At 37.5% G+C, this 12,661-nt stretch overlaps 1 protein-coding gene and 1 long non-coding RNA gene across 2 annotated transcripts; both read left to right on the top strand.

The window, feature by feature from the left end:
• Window positions 1–2,095: 2,095 nt before the first annotated feature.
• Window positions 2,096–6,360, top strand: LOC124290338 (neuferricin-like). Its single transcript, XM_046727046.1, is given in 5 exon segments — window positions 2,096–2,577; window positions 4,280–4,420; window positions 5,114–5,300; window positions 6,121–6,247; window positions 6,249–6,360. Coding segments are annotated over 5 exon segments (882 nt in total). The 5' UTR covers window positions 2,096–2,237; the 3' UTR covers window positions 6,336–6,360.
• Window positions 6,361–6,730: 370 nt separating this feature from the next.
• Window positions 6,731–12,078, top strand: LOC124290339. The gene is made up of 2 exons (XR_006901897.1): window positions 6,731–10,942; window positions 11,026–12,078. It is a non-coding gene; the product is annotated as an uncharacterized LOC124290339 (long non-coding RNA).
• Window positions 12,079–12,661: the final 583 nt, after the last annotated feature.

Here is a 12,661-nt window from a genome sequence, read left to right as displayed (position 1 = left end):
ATACGCCATAAATGCATAGTTTTTGTCAACTTCCATATTATATTCTTCACATAATATTATGTAGTAATATTTCTGATAAATTTTCTATTAGTAAACTGATAAGAGCAAAAATAATGTTCATGTATAGACAACAATGTAATACCAATTATTTGCATGTTATCAATGCTTTTGAATGAAATGAAAGGTTTGTATAAAATGTTTATTGGCCGTAAATGCATAGTTTTTGTCAGCATGTATGGTATAATACTTATTAAAACAATCTACAGCTGTTGTTGTCAAAAGGTGAGGCCGTAAATACATAGGTTTTGTCAACAAGTATGGTATAATACTTATGAAAACAACTTAAAGCTTTTGTTAATTACGCTTGTCAAAATGTGAGGCCGTAAATGCATAGGTTTGGTCAACAAGTATGGTATAATACTTATCAAAACAATTTAGAGCTTTTGTTTATTAGTCTTGTCAAATAGTGTGGATAAAAACAGGCTATCAAAACATGTTCACTAATTGACATACAATGCTGTGTTTAGTTAAAGGAAATGTTGAGGCTCTGCATTGTATAAATTGATTTTGGACTAAGGGTAAGCCATTCACTTCTTCCAACTGACAAGATGACCACCAACTGCAGGAAAAGTTTTTAGGTAGTAAGTGAGGGCCAAGGGGCAATCTCGTGTGACAAATGTGAAGGCTGGACACACAGACTATAGTGTCCAAGAAGAAGTATGAGGAAGCGGAGAGGACAGGTTCCCCTATACCCTTTACATGCACCATCTGTAAAGAGACACCGAGGGAAAGCAGACCCATTGACCACTCATTTCATGGACGTGTGGAAAGCATGATGACAGAGATAGTGGGGATGGTTACTTTTGATGTCAATCTATCTGCAATCGACAGTGTCCCCGATGAAGATACCCTTCACAGTGGAGACACGCAAAACCTCTCGGACATAATTGAAGAAGACATTCAAGAAAGGTAAAAAAAAAACATTCAATATCTATTACTTCATTTACCTGTGGTACATCACTAATTATGAAATAGTTGCAACAGTCTAGTAACAAACCACTAAATATTTCTTTGTATGTAAAGGTCAGTGGCAGAAGACAGCATCACTTCTGACGTAGATGACATCCCCGAAGATGCAGGAAACATATGGACTGTCCTAGAAACAGGCACACAGAAGGGCAAGAGAAGACTGGTTGAGCAAATTGAGGGCAAGAATCAGGGACCGATCAACCACAGCCCAGAAGGAGATCTTTGCTCTGTGGGCAGAGTTCAAGGAGGACCAAATCACAGTCCAGCAGCTCTTGTCAAAAGTTAGCCGCATTCATGGACCAGCCGGTCATACAGACGAAAGTTAAAATGAAAAGAAAGACATATGATTTCCTGTATGAGGAACTTCTGTATGAGGATTATAATATCCCAGTGGACAAAGCTCTAGATTGTTTTTATAAGTATTATACCAAACTTGTTATGATTACACAATGCCATTTGTTGACAAAAAACTATGCATTTACAGCATTTACAATAAACATATTATACAAACCTTTTATTTTATTCTTGTAATTCTTTAACAAATAATTGGTATTAAAGTGTTGTCCATACATGAATATTACTAATAATATAACACATAATATTATGTGAAGAATATAATATGGAAGTTGACAAAAACTATGCATTTATGGCGTATATTAAACCATTTTAAATAAATTGGGGCATTTTGACTACCCCCCTGGGGCGATTTGACCAAACCTGGGGCGATTTGACCAAAAATCTGGGGCATTTTGACCAAATTTGCTGGGGCGTTTTGTCGCTGGGGCGATTTGACTGGCACCCGTTTAAAGTTGTCGTTTCTATGGAATGCATTGGTGCTATGCGTGCGAGCATTGAATGGTCAAGTAAAATTCAATTCAACTGATCCATATGAATTCAAATGACATTCATTCGCACAACCATTTAAAACTGTAAATTCCCATAGATATATAATATTTACAGGATACATATTTCGTAAATCTTATTCACCATACGAAAACTACCAAAGAATACTGCATTCGTATTTCGTATTATCCAAACCAGCGGAAGTTATAGTTTTACATTTTCATCATGGCGGCCTCCATAAACTTTCTGTAGTAGGCTTATCTGAGAAACAGGCTGTGGGAATTTGTTGCAGGTTCACACCCGTTTGTGGCTGTATGCGTGTTTCTCCCAAATCATCCTGATTTGCTGACGATTTTTAAGGAAAAATGGGAAAATATATATTCATATTTTCGTTGTTGGCGTGCTGCCTCAGTGTATTTTTGATGCTTGAAGTTGAACATCTAACGCCATATCAAGAATTAGTTAAATCATACCTTCCCAAATATGCAAGAAATGCGGTAGAATCTGGTGTATTTTTTGTGAGGTCAAAGGTTTTCTCAAGCGGAAAATCAAAAACGTCTGAAAGAATATTTTCAAAATCCGAATTATATCAATACGTTGGAAAAGACGGAAGCGACATTTATCTGGCTGTTTTGGGAAAAGTATATGATGTAACAAAAGGAAAGAAACATTATGGTCCAGATGGAGGCTATCATGGATTTGCTGGTAATCATTAAACTTGGTTGTCAAGTCGTGAATGTGTACATGGCAATAACACAAGTATTTCAAATAATCCATCTGAAAGATCCTCTTGATAATGTTGTAGATTTTGTTACACTGCTGTACTTTACCAAGTTGCAATCTTGAAGTTAAGCTAGGCTAATGAGTTTTTCAAAAAGCCATCACTGGTGCCATCTCAAATATTTAGTGCTCGTACCAAAGTGATCAGTATCTGATTGTTTACCTTGATGTGCATTAGCCATTTTTGTTGGGCTAAAGTAGAAAGAAATATATGGATGGTCCTAAATTGAGATTAAATTATTAAAAGAACAAATATAGCTAACCCATACCCAACTCCCAACTAATCCTAAGGATTGTAAGGCTGTCTGGTGGTATGTGGTCCTTGCGTAGCACAGGTGACCAATGAGGTGAAAATGATGCAACATTGGTTACTGAGAGCAGTTGTAACAGTGATCACATTTGACAGCTTGACTCATGAGCATTTCCAGGCCATAGTAAGGATATGTGGCGTATCCTTAGCCAAGTGACTATTAAATATGCCTCCGTTCACCCACTCTCCTACCCAGAGTTTCGTGCGGCAAGCCAGCGAAGTACCTCTGCCACAGGCCAGAGAAATGTGACGATTCGTCACATCTTGCAATGTCCATTCAATATAATGTACAGATTTCTTAGCTCTTTTATTTTTGACGAGTCTACACATCTAACTAATCATCTTTAACAGAATGGTTTAGTTTCACTGAGAAAATATCCAAAAACGTGTAACTCTTTCGCTTTGCGTAGCGATCCTTTGTTTACATAGGTTGTACGTCTCCACGTGCTGTCATCGAAGCTGATGGAGAGCAAACGATGCAGCCAGTTTGATATCTAAATATGTACTATCATAGACTTTACTGTCGCAGTTGTGGAAGAATATATATGTAACAATGTAAAACGTTATGAAGAGAGCGCCGAAAAGCTTTCGTGAGTCCAGTCTCTTCTTATTATGAATATGTGTGTTACTTTACAAACAAGAGAAAAGTCTGGTCACGTGATATGCAAATTAGCCTGTGGCAGTGATGTTATGTTAGTCATCACTGTGCTGGAGTGTGCCGTTCATTTTGCAATAAACATTGGCCCCAGATATGATGCATTTGTAATATTACTGTTTACTCTCAAGTGCCTTGCAAAGCAGCTGCGGTTGTTAACTCCACGGGGTACCTAATGGATAGGGTTTGGGTTAACCTGCACTTACATAATTAACCCCAAAGACTGAAGAAGCAGGGCACTGTTGCCTAATTTCACTATTTTATTTTAAAAGTAATAACCATCTTAGGTCTTCAGCAACCCATGTTGTCCTAAAAGGTCACTGAAAGCATTGGATGGTGACTAGGTTGATGCATGTCTTTGTTTCCCAATTGTTTAGATTGGTGCTCATGATGTCAATCACTGGAATGTCAGGTTGAGATTTGATTATTTATCAACTGCCATCATATAGCTGTAATATTGCTGAGTGAGGTGTTTAACAACAAACACATCTTAAAATATTTCCCAACCAGGCAGGGGCACAGTGAGTAGCTTTCAACAACCTTTGGTATGATACCGTGGTTAACCAAACTTACAAATTTGGGGTAGATCATGTCTGTTTTGTTAAACATTTAACCATGGTGAAGGAGGAATAGGTAATGTATTTTACATTTGTTTTACTCAGGTCGTGATGGGACCAGGGCGTTCATCACGGGAGAATTTAATGAAGATGGACTAGTGGAAGACATAAAGGGCCTCAAACTTCCTGATTTGCTGGGGCTTGATGGATGGCAGACTTTCTATGAAAAAGATTACAAATGTATAGGTGAGCATTTCTCTGGTGGCAGTTTTGTTTGAATATATTTTCTTCGGTTATCAGTTTCAATGACTTCTTGTTTATGTGACTTTTCAACACCTTGGTATTTGTTACTCTCTGTGACCTGTGAAGATCCCTGTGACCTATGAAGATCCCTGTGACCATGCTTGTCATAAGAGGTGACTAACAGGATCGGGTGGTCATGCTGGCTGACTTGGTTGACACATGTCATCGAATCCCAACTACATAGATCGATGCTCATATTGTTGATCCCTGGATTGTCTGGTCCAGACTTGAATATTTACAGACCGCCGCCATATAGCTGGAATATTGCTGAGTGCGGCGTGAAACAACAAACAAACAAAACGTTTGAGTTCAATTATGTCAAAGTCTGTTTTTACTCATTTTATGCCTTTTCTGTTAATTTAATTTATGATCGAGATAAATATTGTTGATGAGATAAATATTGTTGATGATTTACAACAGTAGTTGGGAATCAGTGACGTAGTTACACAGGGTTTGCAAATTCCATTTAGAGTGCAGAGTACATGTATGTGAAATCCTGTATTTCTAAATGGAATTAGAAATCTTTATTTGCAAGAGACCACCCTGATATTATATTCAAGAAACGGATTAACCATTAAGTGATATATAGTTTTTAGTATAAATATTGAGGTATCTATCCTGTCCGACTGTTTGCAGGCAAGGTACATGGAGAGTTCTATGACTGGAATGGCCAACCTACAGAGAACCTAAAATATTATCAGGAACAGCTTAACTTAGCGAAAGAAAGCCAGCTTAAAACAGAGGCTGAGACAAAACGCTTCCCTCCCTGCAACTCCCAGTGGGCCCAGGATACAGGGACTGTGTTGTGGTGCACCAGTCAAAGGTACGAAGTTCTCAGTATGCCAAGGACACAAATAACAAACTCACATCTAACATACACAGTTTCCAGTTGAAGTAATCAGCATGTCCATTCACATAGTCCCTAGACGATATTTTACTATATATTGTAGCTACATTTATATGCAGTTCTTAAGAAATTCCATTGGTAATAACATATTAATAATTTCTTGCTCAAATATTACAAGGGGGCGATAGGGTAGCCAAGTGGTTAAAGTGTTTGCTCATCACACTGAAAATCTTGGTTTGATTCCCCACTTGAGTACAATGTGTAAAGCTCATTTCCCCTGCTGTAATATTTCCAGAAGCAGCATAAAAATTGTTTCACAAATATTACAAAACACATTAAACATATTAGAAAATCCCTACAATCAACCTTTTTGACACATTTTTTATTTAGCCTTAACTATACGTTTTGGTTGACCTGAAGATCTAGATTAGAATTGATCTGTAGCAACCCATGCTCGTCATAAACGGCGACGAAAAGGATCGGGTGGTCAGGCATATTGGTTAATCCAGTTGGTTAATTGTCATCGTAACCTAATTCGGTAGATTTATGCTCATGTTGTTGATCACTGGATTTTCTGGCCCCGACTCGAATATTTACACACCACTGTCATATAGCTGGAATATTGCTGAGCACAGGGTGATATATTGTTTTGATGTTATGTATGAAGTTTCTTCACTTGTTCAAGTGGCATTTAGAAGCTGGTATGATGAAGAGCAGCACTTATACATTGCTTATGGTATTATCAGGCTTAACATAGAGAATAATGTTGTAACTAAAAAACTATTGTAAATTTCAGTGGTGGCATTGAAAGGGACTGGGTGGGTGTTCCACGTGAGTTTCACGAACCTGGCCGACAACACATGAGATGTGCATGTGTCCGGACAACTGGTCCACCTTCAGATGACCCTGACCTCAAGGATCATAAAAAACCGTGGTGACCTTGACAATCCCCGCTTTAAGGTTTATGCTGGGTGTGATCCCATGGCTGAGTCTTGTAAAATCATCAAGTGATGTGCATGAACGGTGCTTGAGAAAATGATGTCATGTTTTATGTTCGAATCTTGTTGGTTTGTACTGTTACCATGGTTGCTTTCTGTTAGGGATGCCATGATACATCGATACATCGATACTTTTTCTAAGATGATACAATTATCGATACATTCAAAACTGTATCAGTATTTAGTTTTGAAAGTATCGGTTTAAATATGTTTCTTTATCATTTACATTTTGCAATTGTATCATGTGTTTTGATGTTATGAGAGTTATAAATGATTATTTTTCATGCACAAAGATGGGAAATTAGAACTTTTAGATCTCTGAGAATAAAAAATGTTGATCTTTTCATTGACAATTATAAAATATGTAATGTTAATGTTCAAAATGTAAGTAAATTTACACAATAATGCTGCAAAAATAGGTATCGTGATGTGTATCGAATCGTGACATGGGTATCGTGATATGTATCGATTCATAAAACTTATGTATCGTGACATCCCTACTTTCTGTTACAACAAAAATATTGTTTCATGTAAGAAGTTTGATAATACCACCACCACCCCAGTAATATTTCGAACACTGGACCAGTCCCTTGACTTTATGAAAGATATGATCTCCCTTTTTGTTTGATGAAATATGATGAGTAAGTGATTTGGGCCTGAACTAGACTACCTTTAACCAATGAAAAATGGTCACAATAAACAGTAAATGTTTGGTTGGAAGGTAGGTCCTGTGTCAGGCATGGACTGCTTAATTTACATTGATGATTTATTTTGAAGATCAGTATGTGATATGCTGCTATAATTATGATCCTTTAGATTTTGAAATAGAAAAAATAACGGTTGTCGGTGTAGTTTCAAATATTTTTGCAGTCTTCATAAGTTGCTCATTGTTTTTGGATCTCATCCTACTAGCTGGCTTTCATGTAGCCTAGTGTTAGACTTGGAATGACTGATGCATATGTTTCACGTGCTACATGATGTACACATGTGATAATGATACTGTAGATGATAGAGCAGTAACTAACCATTGTCAATGACTGTTTCAAATATTTTTGCTGACTTCATAAGTTGCTCCCTGGTTTTGATCTCATCCTACCATCTGGCTAACATGTAGGTCTTGTGTCAGACTTGGATTTACTGATTCATATTGATGCTTCATGCACTACATGATGTACTCATGAAATTATGACACCGTAGATGAGAGAGCTGATGACTGATTCACAATGAATGTTTCAAATATTTTTGTTGATGTAAAATGTTTCCCACTAGTTTAAGATTGCATGTACCATCAGTGTCAATCAAATGCTCTTTTCAGGGATTATGTTCTTCAGGTTTTAGAAGACGGTTTACAATTATCAGCGGGAACGTAGAATTTCATCTTAGCCCTAGAAGCTGTCAAGTGACTTGTCTCTTGTTACAAGAAATCTTTGAACTGATTATCAAATATCAAGTTTTGAAATACAGACATGGGATCAGGTCCATTTCAACAAAGATGAGTGTCATCAGTTAATATTATGTCATTGTTACTGTCAAAGAAATTAACATGATCTTTTTGCAAAATCTATTTCTTACAAAAGTTTGTGCTGGCCAATGAGCTTTCAGATATGCCTAAAAGGCATTGTCTTGAAGCAGTGTATGAAATAAGGCCCGTCCGACCGCCGAGACGGTCTAGATTTCTGACGGACCCGGTATAAATTTACAGCTAGCCAGCCCGATGGTCTGGTAAAAGTTTTAGATGTTCCATACATCTGAGTAAAGTCACCATATTTCGGTCTGGTTAAGTCCATTTTGGGCTGGTAACATTTTGAAGTTACCAGCCCTAATGTCTAGCTGGATTTTTGGCTTATTTCATACACTGCTTGAAGATAAATGTCTTCTGTCCAGGTCTTGTTTGTAAACCAGCATGTGGGTTCATGGCCATCCCTGCTTTATGGTTGGAAACAGACTTAATATGATATGATGTAAATATCTTGAATGACTGTTATTTCTAACAATGTGGTAACATTAGGATGGCTTGAGATTGAATGTTATACCCAATGTGTTCAGATCTTGTATATGTGAACATTCTCAACAGTACTGTTCTCAAGGAAGTCTTCCGGTTCAATGAATCGTTGAAACAGAATTATCTCCCCTGCTTTGTATATAATAGGATGTTGCTATATACTTAGCATCTCAAATTATGATATACACAAGAAATGTATTGGTAGTTGGATAGTTAACATCTCATCAAAGTTCATATCATGATATACTGAGGGAAAAAATAAGGGGATCACATGAAAGCACAACTTGTGAAGAAACCTGGAAAAAAATACAGGAACACTTTCAAGTCATCCGTTATTTTTTCCCTCAGTATAATTTTACACATGGTAATTTTCTCATTTTGCTTTTATGCTTCTTAGATTGATATTGATAGTTTTAGTTTTACTGATATAAGTGTTGAATTTAATTCGAGAATCCAACAATTGTTAATATTTCTGAGTCTCATGCTTATTTTGAACCCAGAGGAACGAAATCTAAGTGACTGACAAGATGTTTCATTGTCTGGTTGCTATGGGTGACATTACTGCATGGCCTAAGATCACTCAGAACAGTTCTTCTACAATTTTCCAGAACTTTCAAGAGTACCATCGGTGTTATGGTCCATTTGTATCACATCTGGGATTCTGGTTTAGCGGAAGTGATTCCTAATCTCTACCTGAGAAGTGGCCAAGTAGATTGGGTGGTCAGTCAGAGACCAGGTTCATTTTGTGTCCTTTTACTGAAATGGTGTGAATCTTTGCTAATAATACTGATTCTGGATTTTCTGGTCCAGACTCAATTATCTTCGATGCTGAAGGTGTTGTTAAACAACAAACAATAAATATGTATGCTAAACTGAGAGCTGTGATAGTGCTGCTGGATGATGTTTTCGATGTTATGGTTTATTTTGGTTGTTTGTTTATAAAGCCAAGTAATGTAATTTAATATCTTTGTATGTGGAAGGTTTTGAAGGGCTGTTTGTCCCAGGAAAAATCTTGATATGACATGGAATTCACATACTTAAAACACTTACTTATATGTGGTGGGCTGGCACAAATATTCAAGTATGTAAATATAAAATACAGTAGGTGGTTATGGATTGCTGCAGAGAAGTGAATACACCTGAATTCACAAAGATATGTTGATAACACTGGTAGGTATAATGTTGTTCACCTATACAGGGATCTATGTTGGCAGATTAATGCTGAATACAACACGATCTTTAGATTTTGTATTTTAGATTTTTGGAAATGTTGTTCACCTTCATAGGCTTGAACAACTGAGATGTATTGTTTTTTACTTAGGTCATTTTTAGAACATTATCAGTATTTATTACGATCAAGTATGGACACAATCTAAGCCAAATAGTGCTTTGGTATTGAATCTTCCAGGTGATGCCGTAAGTACTGCTTTATATGATGATGTCATTTAGTAATCAATATTCATACAAAATATGGTTAGACTTGATGTGATATTCTGTTATTTTGCTCAGTGCTAAGTTGTAGTTATTACACTGTCATTTTGAATATTAGGCTCATTATTTTATTTTATGTGTCTACTTTTTATTATGTTTATCCTGACCATTGTGTTTTCTAATGCCATGACATGAATTTCAGTTTACAATGTTATTCATATTGAAGTTTACAGGTGTAAAGTGAATTTATCATAGTTTAAAATTGAATTTCTAATTACAATGTTGTTATGGTTGAAGGGGTCATTGTCAGCACGTGTACTACAGATATGTGCCCAGGTCATAATACATAATACATAAACAAAATATACTGGACAAAATAAGTTAGGGATATTGGCATTTTTATGATTGTTATTTTATCAGTGTGTCAATGAATAAATAGATCATTATTCATAATTTCAAATTTACATATATCCCTAACTATATTTGTCCAGTTTAATAATACACAAATATACCAGTTACCCTAAGCGGTTGACGAGCCCATATTCTCCACCCTAAACCAAAACCGGTTCATGTTATACTTGATTACGAGTGATACTGTGCATTATGAAATATTTGTTCCTTGTACAATGCTATCCAATGCATCTCACAACAGTATGACAGTTCCGATCAAGAAAACGGTGCGTAATGGACTCGTCCTAGGGTGCGTTTCTGTATGGCTAGGATATGTATCTTTTACAGAAACGTACCCGGGGTACATGTCTGTAGCACCAGTGCCGACAACGACACCTTTAGGGTTATTACGACTGAAGTGTAAACGTGTCATTATGATTTTATGGGCGTTTGAAAATGTGAATGAGTTATGTCCCTTCGGAAAGCAAACCCATGTCCAGTGTTGTTGAACAGTCGATGATTGAGAGGAAGTCTTAGGGACTGGACATCGGATGATTGACTCACATTCCAGTGACTCACTGGAAATCCCGATGGTTGACTGAACATCTCAATGATTGTGTGAACTGCCAGGTCAGTGACTGTACAACCCAACGATTGTCTGGACGTCCCAGGAACTGACTGGGCGTCTTTCTGAGGTTGTCTGGAGGTCCCTATGATTGTGTGGACTTCAAACAAAAGGCTGTAGAACCCAAATGATTGTCTGAACGCTCCTGGCATTGACAAGACATGTTCGTGAGGTTTTTTGGAGGTCCCAGTGATAGTGTGAACTTCCAAGTCAATGATTGTACAACCCATTGAACTGACTGGACATCTTTGTAAGGTTGTCTGGAGGTCCCTATGATATTGTCTGGACTTCAAACCACTGACTGTAGAACCCAATGATTCTGTGGACGTCCCAGGGATTGACTGGACATCTTTGTAAGATTGTCCGCAGGTCCCAGTGATTGTGTGGACGTCCCAGTCAGTGACTGTACACCCCAATGATTGTGTGGACGTCCCAGGAACTGACTGTACACCCCAATGATTGTGTGGACGTCAAAGTCAGTGTCTGTAGAACCCAATGATTATGTGGACGTCCCAGGGATTGACTGGACATCTTTGTAAGATTGTCCGCAGGTCCCAGTGATTGTGTGGACGTCCCAGTCAGTGACTGTACACCCCAATGATTGTGTGGACGTCCCAGGGTTTGACTGGACATCTTTGTTAGATTGTCTGCAGGTCCCAGTGATTGACTTGACACCAAATGGATCGACTGGACATCCCGCTGATCGAACGTCTCTCACAAAGCAACGTTATCCGCGAACCATTATTCTGGAAACTCCTTTAGCTTTTAACGTCTTCCAGGAACCCCAGTGCCACTCACTGTCGTGAACACAGTTACTACCAAACATCATGACGGATGATAGTGTTTTCATCATTGAATAATTGACGCTTGATTTGAACGTTGTCAGTTTGCATGTCCACCTAACAGGCCTCATAAATACTACTGAAATTAATTTAAGAAAACCGAAGCATGGGTGTTGCAGTGCCAATGACAGGTCACATATAGTCACTCAGAAATAGATCTGATGAGATGTAACTTAATTTGTGTAGTATATGAAGAGTAATCGGTCAATGCAGATGCTAGCGTTCATCGTTTATAATCAGTTGTATTCGTAGACATGACATGATTACATAGCATTAGTGTAGTAGATGAGGTTTGACATCTGCTGATATTTAAGCAGTTCACTGCTGCTTGTATTCATGCGGTTGATATCTAAGATCCTTTGAACAACGACTTTAAGAATATAACGGTACAGATGATGTAGACTCCGTGACATGTATGAACACATTCAATTGCTTGTTCAAATAAAGATAATTATTTTATTACAAATACTGCCTTGGTTATTGATAACTTAATGATGCCATGCTGTAAAACAGTGAGTGGGTTTGGTTCAGTTATGAAATGAACCACTTTGTTTTGAAATTCGAGGCAGTATATTGGATTTATAATAGCTCTAAATGTAATTTTAAATCGAATGAGTTTTACATTCAGTTTAGAGCTGTTATGAATCCGTTATACTATCTCTAGTTTCAAAACACAGTAGGTTTATCTCCATACTATCATGACGTTTGATAATGCACGCTTTCAGCTGGGGCTCTTGTTTTCGTTACGCTTCAATACTTAATACTTGAAGTGGACACGTGAAGATCCGGGCTAGAATTGATCTTCAGTAACCCATGCTTGCCGTAAGAGGCGACTCATGGGTTGGGTGGTCAGGTTCGCTGGCGTGGTCGACACATGTCAACATATCCCAATTGCTTAGATCGATGCTCATGCTGTTGATCACTGAATTGTCTGGTCCAGACTCGATGTATTACAGACTGCTGCCATATAGCTGGAATATTGATGAGTGGTACCTTTTCACGGAAGTAAATGTTTACCGTAACGTTTGAAAAATTGCAAGATGCAGCAA

This window comes from Haliotis rubra, unplaced genomic scaffold (assembly GCF_003918875.1).
Source record: "Haliotis rubra isolate DU_JTF1 unplaced genomic scaffold, ASM391887v1 Scf462, whole genome shotgun sequence".
NCBI lineage: Eukaryota > Metazoa > Mollusca > Gastropoda > Lepetellida > Haliotidae > Haliotis > Haliotis rubra.
This window is presented reverse-complemented; position numbering and strand designations above follow the sequence as displayed.